The 14205-nt window shown below is 32.8% G+C and overlaps 1 protein-coding gene across 1 annotated transcript in view; it reads right to left on the reverse strand.

The window, feature by feature from the left end:
• Positions 1–10499: 10499 nt before the first annotated feature.
• The window catches only part of LOC139093686 (netrin-A-like), a 38132-nt gene continuing 34426 nt past the window's right edge, over positions 10500–14205 (reverse strand). Inside the window, exons 5-6 of the mRNA XM_070644485.1 lie at positions 12474–12696; positions 10500–10648 (exon numbers count right to left, since the gene is read on the reverse strand). Coding sequence (XP_070500586.1) covers positions 10513–10648; positions 12474–12696 — 359 coding nt within the window. The 3' untranslated portion in view covers positions 10500–10512. The remainder of the gene's footprint in view (positions 10649–12473; positions 12697–14205) is intronic.

A 14205-nucleotide genomic window follows, 5' to 3' on the forward strand; every position in this document is an offset into this window, starting at 1 on the left:
ACTTTATCTAACCTGCAAGCCTGTGCATTTAAAATTCAGGCCTGAGGTTCATAGACGAAAATTAAATGACAAAATGATCATAGACTGTCTAAAAACTCAATTTTTGATTGACGCACTACTTAAACAGCCCCCACAGACAACCACACATTCTGAATATTATTTATGCCTGTTCGTTATTACAGTTTTCAGGTTGAGGCATTTACCAGGTGATTACAAATCAATACAAAGTTTCTCATTCAGTGTATTTGGTAATAAATGTCATTAGTTACTTCCTCTGCTTTTGTTTGCTACCCAAAAAAATAAAAACGTAAATGAAATGATTTAATGGGAAAAGTTTTGAGACGAAAAAAGGTGGTAGGTATGTGTAATTATTTAATGGAAGTGAGCAACAGACTTACAGTTCATGTGTAAATGAAAATGAACGTAAAAAAACTTTTTTTATGTACGATGAAGGCATAAACATGGATGGAGACTTAAGATACTCTCACACAGAGCAGCAGCAAGAAGATGGCCTCGAGGCAAAATGAAAATTGAAATTCCTGTAATGTAACATTAACAACATCAAAATACGCTTCCTGATCTTGTCGTCGTCGTCTTCTTCTAATTTCTTCTTCCTTGAGTCTGATGATATCTTGTTATATTATAACACCATAGAAAAAAAAGGCCCCCTGGGGTTATGGATAAAAATGTTTTTTTTTTTTTTGAATTGAATCAGAGACATTTTTTTGGGGATGTTAAGTTGTTTTGTAACATAAGAATAAGTTGAGGGAAGAGATGATGCTGATGATTAGATTGTATTTATTTGTTGTGAGTTGTAGGGCATCAACAAAGCATTCGAACAGCACCAATAACTAATTTTGTCGTCAAGATGTCGTTGTGTTGCCTGAAATATGTCATATTGCAGTATTTTGCATAGAATCGTTGTTAGATGGGTCAAAAAACCTCTCCAAGACTCTGCGACGACACAGTACTGGCAGAAATAAGGTTTGACGCATTTAATGCGATGTAAAGGCTCTGTGATGCGCCGTTAGCTGTTGTTGTTGTTGTTATTTTCGGATATACATATTTCAGAGTTACTCCTGAGTGACACAATGCGGTGAATTGGAAACTTTGAAATAAATATGGATCAAAATCAGCAATTATGGTGCTTTCGCGTTATGGTGTCCTTTCGCTTGGTAATGGAAATTTTCAAATGGAAGCCTGCGATAGAGTCAGCTTCAGGTGACACCTGTGGGAGCTCATGAATCACAATTGGTCTGGACGACTAGCGAAGTAAGTAAGTATTGTTCAGCCTAATCTTGCGTATTGCCATTGATTCGGCGACGTAACGATGCAAACATGTTATTGTGTTCGAGACTAGCATTCAATTTGGAGAAGTAGAGTCTTCTAATACCCAACATCATAATCGAACAACCCCATTCAGACATCGAAGGCTGAAAACAAAATTTATTATAAAAATGACAATGAGTAGGGAGCCCCTGATTTTCTAGGCTGAAAATTCAATTTGAATGCTGAGTCGTGTGCCGATTTTGATAAAAAATAAATCTTTGAATTCCCTACTAATCATTAAAGATTCTCCATGCTCCATTTACTTTAAAATGAAAGAAATGAAGAGCGAAAAAGAATTTAAAGGAGGAAAAAAATCAAAGAATTTCATTATTTGTATTTCTTATAAAAAGGTAAGGTAGACGTAAGATGTGCTTTAAAAGTTAAAAATATATCTCTTTGCTTCTCATTTTCTTGTGATTCAAGTCGATTGATTTCTCATTCTATTTGTTCGTATTTTGGAAAAAGAAATCTTCAAAGGTTTATGCTAATGGAGATTTTTTTGCTTCTTTTTTCAGTGAAAATTGAAGAAAAAAGATTTTTTTGTGCTACTTTTTGAAAATCTTTTGATATTTTTTTTAAGTTTTGTTAGAAGAATGGCTGGATTCACATTTATAATTTAATTAAAATTGTTGAAATTTTATCAATTCTTTTTTTAAAATAATTCCGAAGAATTTTTAAAGTTTCATAAATTAATACAAATTTTTTTATGAAAATAGCACAACCTAACACATCAATAAATCTAGCTTCACTTCTAAATGCCAATAAAACTATTTTTTAAGCCGATAAATCCACAAAATTTAAATTGATTTACCCACAAAATCCTGAATTATTGTAAAATTTTCTAATCAATTTAAAAGAATTCCACAGCACCAAAAAACCACATTTTTTCATTCTGATCAATCAGTTCCGCAAATATTTATCAAATTGCTACGGATATCAATTATTGTTGCCAATTTCATTGAAAATAATGATAAATTATTTAAGTATGTAAATTTAAAAAAAATATATATCTCCAGTTATGGAATTTCTGCCTGCCATTTTCTGATTCTGATTAATAATTCATAATCACGAAACTGAAATAATGGCTTTGGTCACTGAAACAATGAAATATTAATTTTTCAATAAAATAGAAAATCATTTATCCCTAATCGCGTTATACCACAAATAGATATGAATACAATCGATCACAAAAACAAACATCTGAATATTTGCAAAATTTTATAATATGAAATGCGATGAAATTAATGATAAATGCGGAATTTGTCTATGAAATAATAAATATCTGAGTGCATGCATTTGCCAAATAAAATAATATAAATGATGAATTTTGTGTAAATTATTTGCATTTATCATATCAAAAAACTGAGCAGTTCCATAATGCATTTTCATCAATTTCAATTTCATTTCAACGCATTATTAATAACATAAATTTTATGTTTATATTCCTCAGAATATGTAAAAAGCAATTTTGTCGACTTTTCGAATGACGAAAAAGCTAAAATGAACAATTTTTTGTGTGTCATTAGTTATGGATATAATGATAGATGTGGTGAGGTTGAACAGTCATTAGTTGTGAGTTTTCATATAGAAAATTATTGATATTTATGTGATGATAAGGAATAAATGTGGGATCTATTATGCGCATATACGTATGGTAAATATGGTATTTCGTGGAATATATTGTGGAAATTTGTAAGATAATATTGTGCTGAATATTTAAAGCTTTATATGAAAATTGTGTTTTCAATATTGCCAGCAGATAGTAGATAGATATTTTAACCACATAAAAGGAATTAAATCTTATGTTTTGTATGCTATGGAAATTTTTTAATGTTCTTATGTTTGCTGAAGGTTACATGTCAGCAACTTTTGATATTTTATTCGATCGCTATCTGCAAAGATTATGGTAAGTAAATCCGGCTTTTTTAGCATTTAATCCAGCATTTGACTTTGAGGAATTTGATAATTTAACGATAGATTGGATTAAAGTTACTTAACAATCTGTTTATAGAAACAGTGTTGAATTTGGTCAGCCACTCAGCGATAGAGCCAGCTTCAGATCCCAACTAAGAGATTTCATGGATCACAATTGAGCTGTACTGGCAAAGAGGTAAGTAACTAAGTTACAATTGCGTGTAATTTGTAATATATTCCCAAGTGGACAACTTGACATAATGTTCAGTTAATAACCAAGTCTACGGTCGACTAATGACATCATATACAAAATGTTCTATAAGATATGTCATTAGTCGAACGTTGTTCTAGTTACTAACTGGACATTATGTCAAGTTGTCCACTTGGGATTTCTGTTAAGAAATCTGAAGTGATAAAATAGTTTTATCATACTAACTACTAAGTCTAGTGCAGGGTGATCATCTACATTTCAAAAATTAACGAACAATTATTGAAATTAATGAAAAGGTGGACAGTTGCACTTCTGCTTTCAATTTCGAGAATTTATCGGATTTCTCAAAGACAGAGATAAAACTCTAGTAGACTCTTCAATACAAATTCATAGTCCTGGATTTTCGATACGCAGACCAACAATTTTCAACCATTGGTGTGATTATAGCATGCGGTATCTTACCAGTACCAGCTAAATCAACCCCTGATTTAAATATGTGTAAATTTCCTGAAAATAAGGCACCTGAAACTTCCTAATTGTAATTAAATTAACATCAAATAATTTCATTTTATGGCATTTTTATTTAACTTTCTGAAAATGCTTCATTTTTTCACTTTTTAGCAAAATAAAAGAGGAAAAAGTTCATAAATAAAAAAATTACTTTTTGCATCGTATAAATTAATTTTTGTTGCTTTCTCGTTCATAACATTCTCAGTTTCTGCAGTAAACCTAAACATGAAGTTCTATTATGTTACAAAAAATTTTTTTTTAATTAATATAGCAATAAATATTCATTTTTTCATCATATCAACATTATATTAAATTTAAAACTTAAACTACAACCTCCTACTCTCGATTTTAATTTTCATTGTTGCTTTTCTTCGTAATTTGAAAAATACAGCAAAATATTCATGATTTTTTACACAAAATTTCATAATAATTGGCAAATATTTTACAATAAAATACAACTTTTTTTATATACTTTTTTTGATATTTCAATTATTTACTGTTCAATTTTTAATTCGCTATTGAAAAGTTTTTCATTTCATAAACTTCCAATGTATTTTGGGTTATTTTTTTTGGTTGTGTGAACGGCATTCATTTCCCCTTTTTAACTTCATACCTTCGAGCTATATTAATGGACGATGATTTGTTGGCAACATTTTCTCTCCCATAAATGCAATAGAAAAGAGGCGAGTTTGAGAGTCAACTGGAATTGGTGTAGATAGAGGCGATTGTGGAGAAAAGAGCTAGTGGACGACCAAAGAATTCTTGGAAGGAAGCTGTCGATAGAGCGAGCTTCAAGCGACATCTGTAGGATGTCATGGATCACAATTGATCTGTACGACCAGCCAAGTATATAAGTAAGAGACGATTGAGGCTGCATCAAACTCTCGTGGTGTCGATGCTAAAGGAACAACAGTTACTTAAGGAAGCGTCTTAGAAGTCTCGAGCAATACAAGAGCAAATTCTACGACAAAGATCTTATCAATTTTGATGATTACGAAATAGACCTGAAGACTAAAGGTTCTTGAAACTGGCACGGTTTCAGGTTTGTTGAGACACCGATACCGACACTTCGGGATACCCTCCTGATGGCAATTAAGTCCTGTGAATATCAATCTAATGAATGGCTTATTTTCCAGATTAAGAAGGTAGTTGTTTCAAGCGGTAATTAAATAGAGTCAGGTTCATTCGTCGACTGGGATAGGCTATGGATTACACCTGAATTTTGCAATGTTGATCCTAACAAAGAGCCTGCTTTCATGATATAGAAATGCCACTACTAAACTTAAAAGCGTTCATTTTGTCTGTTAGATGAGCTCGATGTCGATTCAGATTATGTAAGAAAAGTCGACTCAAGTTGATATGAAATTCGAGTCGACATTAAACTCTGATTATATGCCTGAATTCAAGTAAGTTAACAGATCCATCTATCAAGCTCAACTCACTCAACTAAGACATTCAGACTCTTCATAACCATCTCTCTTTTGTAAAGCCATCAAAATTTATATCCACAACCATCGACATTTACAAAATATTTCATAAAACATTAGCAGTAGCATGAGTTGTGTTTGCTATGGCAGAAAACAAGTCTCTAGAGGCAAGAACAAAATTTTTTAATCAATATTCTGGCATGGTAAACTGCTTGCCTTGTTACATTCTCTCATACATAAAGTTGGTTCTGTGTCAAACAAGTAAGCAGCAACAGCAGAAGCAGAAAAAGCTCTCATAATTGATTCAATTTATTAAAAGAAGTAAAGGAATGAGAATTTTTATAGCAACTAAATCAATTACCATTCTTTCTCAATACAATTGCCAAAGTAATGCTGAGTAGAAATGTCAATGACTGCGTTGCGGCAATAATGAAAAAGGAAGTTGGGAAAGAAAAGAAAAAGCAATAAAATTTATATGCACGCTGCTTAAAACACATAAAGTTTCAATTGCAATTACTTCAATTGCGATTCTTATTCTGCATTTTCCATTTTCATTAGCACAGAGTTTTCCACAAGAGAAAAATCAATTTTTCATGCTTTCTCCTCAAAACTGAAAACAAAACCGCGTTGTTTTCATCTCAAAAAGTCACAAAAGCATCAGTGGCGGCGGGGAGCAGTAAACTATATTTTGATATTCACATCTCGATTTTCTCTTTATCATCCTTACTGAAATTCCCTGCTTTTCTATGCTTTTTCCTTTTGTGATTTTTCACTCTCTTATTTTAATTGCTTTTCCTTCAGATACACAACATGGAAAAAAAATTAACAAAGGGATTGTGATGAAATGAGAAATTAACATAAAGAGAAAATGTTGAAAGAAGTGCAAGGTTTATTCACTTTTGCACAGTTGGAGGAATGCTTATCGTGGTTGTTTACTAGATATTGTGATGCGATTTTGAAAATGTGAAGCGTTTCTACAAAACAAAGCTTACAAAATGTTGTTTCCAAATTCAAAGGTTTTCGTCAAGAAATTAAGGATCCTAAAGCAATGGGCGAAATCTCTCGAATGATAAAGGGCACGCAATTAAATCTTGAGAACAGAGTGCTAGGCTTAGCTTAGCTGGTTACAGTTGATTAACATAATTTAAAGCTAGCGTAGCTGACTTTCGTCGGTTAACATCAAGCTGAACAACGGCTTTAGAGTTTAGCAAGCTAAAGTTAGCTAATAAAGACGAAAATCCTTAGAGGCTAAAGCCAGCTGAGTTTTAGCCGGCTATAGCCAATTACAGAGGCTACAGAGGCTATAGCCAGCACAGAGGACCTCTGTATGAGAATGATCGGTATATGGACTTTCGGCCATGATAACCTTGTGTCAAGCCTTATTTAAAAAAAAACTTTTTGGTGCTCTAAAACCTTACTAATCTCAGACAAATCTTCATGAATTTGACACTTAATTGTCAGAGACGCTTCTCTTAGACATTTTTAATAAACATGATTACGTGATGGTACTTGTGGTGAATGGCCAGATAGGATTCTTAGAATCTTGGCTAAGCCTCCTACTTGCTTCCTACTCTAATTTCAATATCCTTTGATTCATTCGATTCTATTGTATGAGCTTAATTGGCATGGAATTGTAGACTGCAATAAGACCTTGAATCCATTCCTAACTTTTAAATTAATTCATCACTCAAAATCACACAAAAGGAATTATCAACACAAGAAAAAGAAGAATCCCCATAATAATTATCGCACATAAAACCTGCATAGTGAATAAACCTATTTCTCGCAACCATAACACAAAATTAATTTTAAATTGCTGCATACATAACACAGCATTTCTCACTCATGTCATGTTCATAAACATCATTTATCGGAAGGATGTGCTTCTAAAGGAAGAATATGCCATTGTAGTTGACTTTCATAAAGCCTTTCTGTATGTATGTATGAATTGAGTGAAATAATGTCGAGTATGCATACAAAAGAGGAAGGCTTTCGATGTTATGATTATTTACATTCAACTGTATGCAATTAAAAAGTGATATGTGGCAGCTATGTGTCTGCGTGTCTTGAAACTTAATTATAAATTTTTTTCGTCAAGCTGGTTATGTCTCTCAGTTTTTTAGGTGTTCCTTCCTCTTTCAATTCGCATCCAGGAAGAGAAAATGTTGAATAATATTGTGCCTGCTTGTGCTTGCACAAAAAGTGTCACATAAGACTATATATTTTTTTAACAATTCCGTCTGTCTTCTATGCTGCAACTTATTTGGAAGATGTCGACTAGATTTTTATTTTTAGTTCCACTTGTATGAGTGTGTTTGGATGTGCTGAGATTCTTTTTTTTTGTCTTATTTAATCTTTTTTTGTCGGATTTGTTTAAAGTTTATGTCACAAAAGTTTCATTTTTTGTCTTTTTTTTTATAATTCCTGATAGGATTCATATCGGATGATATGGAATTAAATTGAATTGTGTCCGAGTGATGCAGGGAAAGAGAGGAGTATTGAGTTTCAGTGATCAACTTTGTGGAGATTTGAGGTTTTTGAGTTTTAAGGGTCATCTCCGAGTTCGCAAAAATACGTTGTAACTAGTTGATGGTAAGTTAATCTCTAGTTAATGACTAGTTATAACAGCCAATTTGAACATTTTAAATTAAAAAATTGATTTTCTAATGGTCAAAGCTACATACATAGATTTGATGATCATAAATTGAATTTAGAGCTAGATGTTATGAAGCCAGTCTCGCTTTAGCAATTCTTAGTATGACACCTTACTTTTGGTGACTCACTTTAGATCACGTCACAACACATTAGCGTATGTTGAAGCTTAATTTGAATAGAACTGACAATCAGTCTCCAAAAATATATTTCTGACTGTCTTAAATCATGCATCTCAGCTATTGGGATTATTGAACTATTGGGCTTATTGGGCCAATTAGACTATTGGCTATTGAGCTCAGCTTATGTAGAGCTCATTTAGTATAATGCCCAAATATTACGAATTAGTCGATTGATCAAAGATCTGGCCCAAGGCCGACGTGACTCTGACTAAACTTCCTTTGATCATTTCTAGAATCATAGAATTACATTCGTCCGACACTAACAAACCATGCAACCTCCCTCTCAAATCCTGCATCACTCGGTGCCAAAAAATTAATTAAATTAAATAAAATATCTCATATAATCAAATAAAACATACACAAAATTCATATGTAGGTACACAAATGTAGGCAAATAATGAAAAATGTAAAAAAATTTAATTATTTTGATTGAATTTTCTTAATCCTAAAAAAACCCTCTTGTGCTCATTGCTCAACAAATAATCAAGACATAGCAAAAACATTTTCATTTGTTATGTAACAATTATTTCATATTTATATTCGAATACTGTTTGTGACATTTTTAAAAAAGGAAGAAGAGGAATGGAAAAGAAGGAAAAAGCGATGACGACGACAACGATGATGGTAGTTTCGAGTAGGGTTGGCAATATCAAGTTTTAATTTAATTAAAATGCTGTCTTAGTGGCAAGAAAAAATCTCAAAAAATAATTGTGAAAATAAGCCCGCATTTTTCAAGACAAATTTTTCATTTCCGTACTTAAAACTTTAATTCAAAGTGATTTTTCATATTATATTTATCACTTCCTCCATCCCACATCCTCATAAGTCATGTCGTTTAATTTTCTCCAACAATAATAAAGTTCATAATCTCTAAAACAGAGTTCTATGCTGTGGATGAATGGATAATGAGACGAAAGATGGAATATGACACCGCCAATATATTAGACATTCCTCACACTTCAACTCAAGCTGTGCTTAGTTAAGTAAAAATTTTCCAAATCATATCTTCATTTATATTCGTCATTTCTTATCTTAGTAAATGTCTTTTACTTTCTTGTTGCTGTAGTTTGATGTTGCTTGAGGATGTTACAAAACATTCTTGATTGAAGGGAATGATGTAAGAGATAATGAGATTAGAAGGGGTGTGAAACTATGACATTTTAGAGATATTGGGACACTTCGAGGTGCTACTTTGAGGGTTTTAAGGTTTCTAATGAATTTTTGATGAAGATGATTCAAATATTCATTTGAAAGTCGAGCTCTATTCGAGCTCTAGTCGAGTCTAGCCGAGCTCTAGTCGAGCTCTAGTCGAGTCTAGCCGAGCTCTAGTCGAGTCTAGCCGAGCTCTAGTTGAGTCAAAGTCGAGTCAAAATCGAGTCAAAGTCGAGTCAAAGTCGAGTAAATGTCGAGTCAAAGTCGAGTCAAAATCGAGTCAAAGTCGAGTCAAAGTCGAGTCAAAGTCGTGTCGAAGTCGAGTCAAAGTCAAGTCAAAGTCGAGTCTAAGTCGAGTCAAAGTCGAGTCAAAGTCGAGTCAAAGTCGGGTCGAATTCGAGTCAAAGTCGAGTCAAAGTCGATTCTAGTCGTGCTCTAGGCGAGCTCTAGTCGAGCTCTAGTCAAATCTAGTCAAGTCTAGTCGAGCTCTAGCCGAGTCTAGTCGAGTCGTCTTCCAGCTCTGAGCATTTGCTCGTTTCAAGGTTACATTTGCCAATAACATTGCATCCATCAGTCCCACATCCCTCGAAGCACATCATAGTAACATGCTATAAATTACTTTTCTTTGATAATGCTTCACCGTCAACCTCAACTGTAAATTATTGAGAGAAAAACTTTTGAGCATGTCATACTTCATATCAAACCAAGAAACATTATTCAACTGAAATTGCTTCGAGCATTTAAATGTAATTTGTTTATGAAGGAATCTTCTTCATTTCTTATGAATTATGCTCTTTTTTTCTTCTAGTTCCTCACTCACTAATGTTTGTTTGCACGATTCTACAGCATCATCATCATCAATATTATTATTATCGTCATTAACATAATTTTTCAAACTTTTTTTCACGCTTCCTTTTCAACTTTTTTTTGTTTCCTTGATTTCTTCTTACTTTTTGGCATGTTTTACAATATTTTAGACAATTTCTTATCAATCTGCTATTATTCATCTCTTCTTTTTATTTAAAAAACATCTTCAATTACTTCATCGTACTTAACAACATTCAATGTTGATAAAAATATAGATTATAACTGTATTAAGTATAATTAAAATTAAATAAAAGAGATTAACATACACTTAATCACACGACTGTCGTTGATATTTCCTTAGGCGACGGTACCATTCGTCACGCCATTCAATAACAATTGAATTATCGCCAATTGCGAGACTGTTTGATGGACCTTCGTCGTCGTTTCCGAGGATGAGATATGATCTGTGGAGAGAATTTGAAAGTTTTTGGGAATTAGTGACTGCTTAAGGGTTTGAATTCTTAATATATGTTCTTCAGCGACCTAGCATACTCAAATATAATCGTATGAAGTCCATATGGAATTCATAAGACTTTGACTTGTCCAAATGGCTATCAAATGAACTTCAGTATGGCTCGAGTTGAGTTGGATTTAACAAAAAATATTCGATAGCAGGGAAGTACCTATCTACCCTAGCGCCAAAATGGCAAGATTTTTGGACGATATTGCCAGAATTCGAATGCAAGATTTTTGCCCGAGAACGATTTTTGCCAGATTTTGCAAGATTTTTCATATATTGAAAATCCTTAACTGCACGACAATGCAAGAAAACAGCTATAAATCGGACCGATTTTTTTTATCGGTCCGATTTTTGCAAGATTTTGCCAGACAAATCGTCCATAACTTGACTAACTTGCATGCAAGTTTTGGACGATTTTTGCCAGATTTTGGAAGATATTGCAAGATTTTTAATTAAAAAATTTTAAAAATTTAATTTTTCCCATCTTTTTTTCTCTTTCTCATATACTTCACAAGTGTATTAATCTTTTTAAAACCTTTTATACTCGTCCGATTTTTGCCAGATATTGCCAGATTTGTCTTGGGATTTGAACCTAGGATCGCTTGTTTTGAAGATTGTTTGAAGTCGTACACTTAACCGCTGAGCCACCGCTATCTGAAATTATATAACTTTATGTATGGCAAAAGACATATATAAGTTACTAATGAATTTCAAGCATGAAATATAGTTATATTTTAAATATAACTTTTGAATTAAATTTATGTTGTACTTATTTAACAGAAAAATATTTTTAATTTTCCAAAATAATTAGTTTAAATGTATTTTGTTCACATCGTATTTACATGTGAATGTATTGAATTTTTAGATTAGGAAGTTAATTTTTTAACGAATGGTAAATTACAGTAAGTTATAATAAGTTTGTTTTTTTATTCTACATCATAATCTAGATGCAGAATTGAGATTAGTAGAGCGATTGCGAGAAAATTGCCAAATTCCCTTTATGAAATAAAGTGATCTTCTAATCAAATCATTTTGGATTTATTTTCAAAAAAATTTAGTAACGAGAAACCGAAATCTCTACTTCTAGTTAATCTAGTAACACAAAAGTGCGGTATAATCTGGTAAAAATAAGAAATATAAAACTTACAAGATTTTCTGAAAATTCCAAAAAAAATCCAAAAAACATCTGGCAAAATCGTTCAAGAATCTTTCAATTTCGGCCCGATATTCAAAAAACTTTTTCATCCGATTTTCGCAAGATTTATCTTGCACAATCGGACCGAAAACTGCAAGATTTTTCGTACGTTTTCAAAGAAAATTTGTCTTGCAAATTCTGACAAAAGTCGGACGCATAAGATTCGTCAGATTTTTGCCAGAAAATGCAAGATTTTTTTCTGGCAATATCGTCCAAAAATCTTTCAAAATCGGACGGAGTTTTTCGTGTCGAAAAAAGTCGTCCAACATCTTGCAAAAATCTGGCAAAATCGGACGGACAAAAAAAGTCTGGCGAAAATCTTTCCATTTTGGCTCAAGGGTAGTGCGTTAGGGTCTCCTGAGGGCGTTAGCCTCTCGAAAACCTCCTTTTTCAGAACTTTACTTCCTTGGCGAAGACGCACGGGGTGCAATTGTCGTTTTCGGAAAAATTCCTCAATTTGCTTGAGTTTTCCGAGTAGCTAGACCTCTGACAAGTGTACAACAAAGCCAATGTCAAGTCTAGTCTATCCCCTAACACATATGACAAGTAAATTTACATTAAAATTCATACTTACTTTTTGACTTTAATTTTAGGACATTTGCAGTCAAGATCCCTAGAATAGACATAAAGTGACACATTCTGCTTCTTATTCATTGCATTCACAACACTATCCTCAGTTTTACGGAATACTGTCTTCACTTGGAGAGTAAATTTCACCGATTCAGATTTGCCTTGATCCTCAGCAGACTTCTTCGTTGATGGAACAACCTCTCGAGCTATAACTTTTGCCATGATTGCTGTTTTAGAAAGGAGAAAAAATATAAAAGAAAAACATTAAAGACGAAGGATAAAAGTGAAAGTAAATTAGGTAATTTGCTGGGGATTTACGGCAATCCATTCATCACATTTTCTATTCCATATATGCTTACATACGCTCAATTCTGTTATTGATGGGATCAAAAATTACATTTTATCCCTATATGATCCCTAAAAGAATGAAAAATTCTTTATCGATAATTGGAAATATTTCTTTTTTTTTTGAAATCGTTTCCGCTTCTTTTGCTGTAACGGACAACAATGACTGTGTGTTGTAAAAATGTGCAAAAAATAAAGGATAGATTTTAAAACAACCTTTTTGGCTCGCTTGCTAGCTAGATCAAATAGAAAACATTTTTATTGGGAATTTATTGAAGTTGTAGGGAGGATGGAGCGCATTGTGATGGATGGTTAGGATGTATGAGAGTTGAGGTGATGAAGAGCTGCTTTAATGTGATAATTTCACATTATTCAGTTCAAGATTCTGTATCCCGAGCAGCACAAAGCGACAAATCTCACTGCAAAATCGGTCAAAATCCACCGTAATGGTGTCGTCAGGGCAATTTTGCGACTAAACATTAATACAGTGACCTAGTCGGTACCCTTGAACAAGGTGAGCTCAAAATTGAACTATTTAAGACTACATTTAGCAGTTATTTAAAAAAAAAACACGGAATTCTAAGTTTATGAGCCTTAATTTTGCAAATTTTATGTCATTGGGAACTAATGACTTTAAAATATTTCCTTTCTCCAGAATGCTGCATGCTCTATGATCATTTCAACGCAACATCCTTGCAGTCAAGCCTCAATAATTGACATTAAGAAAGAATAAAATCAAAATTCTCTACAAAACTGCCTCAAGACTCAACTAGTCCTCAACAACGGACAAACTAAACATCTTACCATCAAACAATTACAGCTAAAAGTAGCCAGCACAAAAGGGATAGAAAGGTATGTAAAACAAGTGAAACATGTTGTAATAGATCGAAAAAAAGGTTTCTTCCATATCATATGCCGTTAGAGTTCATTTAAACATTTTTTCTACTCTCAACTTCCTGAATTTACTTTTTTTTCGTGCTTCAGCACACCAAAAAATGCGGAAAAAAAGCAGAAAAGAAAGGAACGAAAAAAAAAAATCCATTAAAATAAATGGAATTTGAAGGTCTTTGTTATATCGAGAACAAAACTCATGAAAATTTTGTGTGTAATGTGCCGTTTCATTTGTTTTGGTAAACAATGAAACAGAACTAGTGTAAATGAATGGAATTTGAGATAAACACGTAAATTTTTGTAGTGACTATATAGATTGTTCAGTGATATGATTTGGTAGTTCATGATATATTGAGGATAATGGATGTATTGGAGCAGTTGGGGGGATTGTTTGTTCAATGATGTTGATAGGGTATTATTGAGGGTTGAGTTAAGGATATTATCGATGCATTGATTTGTAATGAGAGTGTTAATGGTGGAAAGCTGATCAAAATGATTGA

This window comes from Chironomus tepperi, unplaced genomic scaffold, assembly GCF_022539635.2.
Source record: "Chironomus tepperi strain 1889 unplaced genomic scaffold, CSIRO-AGI_Ctep_v1 contig_337, whole genome shotgun sequence".
Taxonomy (NCBI): Eukaryota; Metazoa; Arthropoda; class Insecta; order Diptera; family Chironomidae; genus Chironomus; species Chironomus tepperi.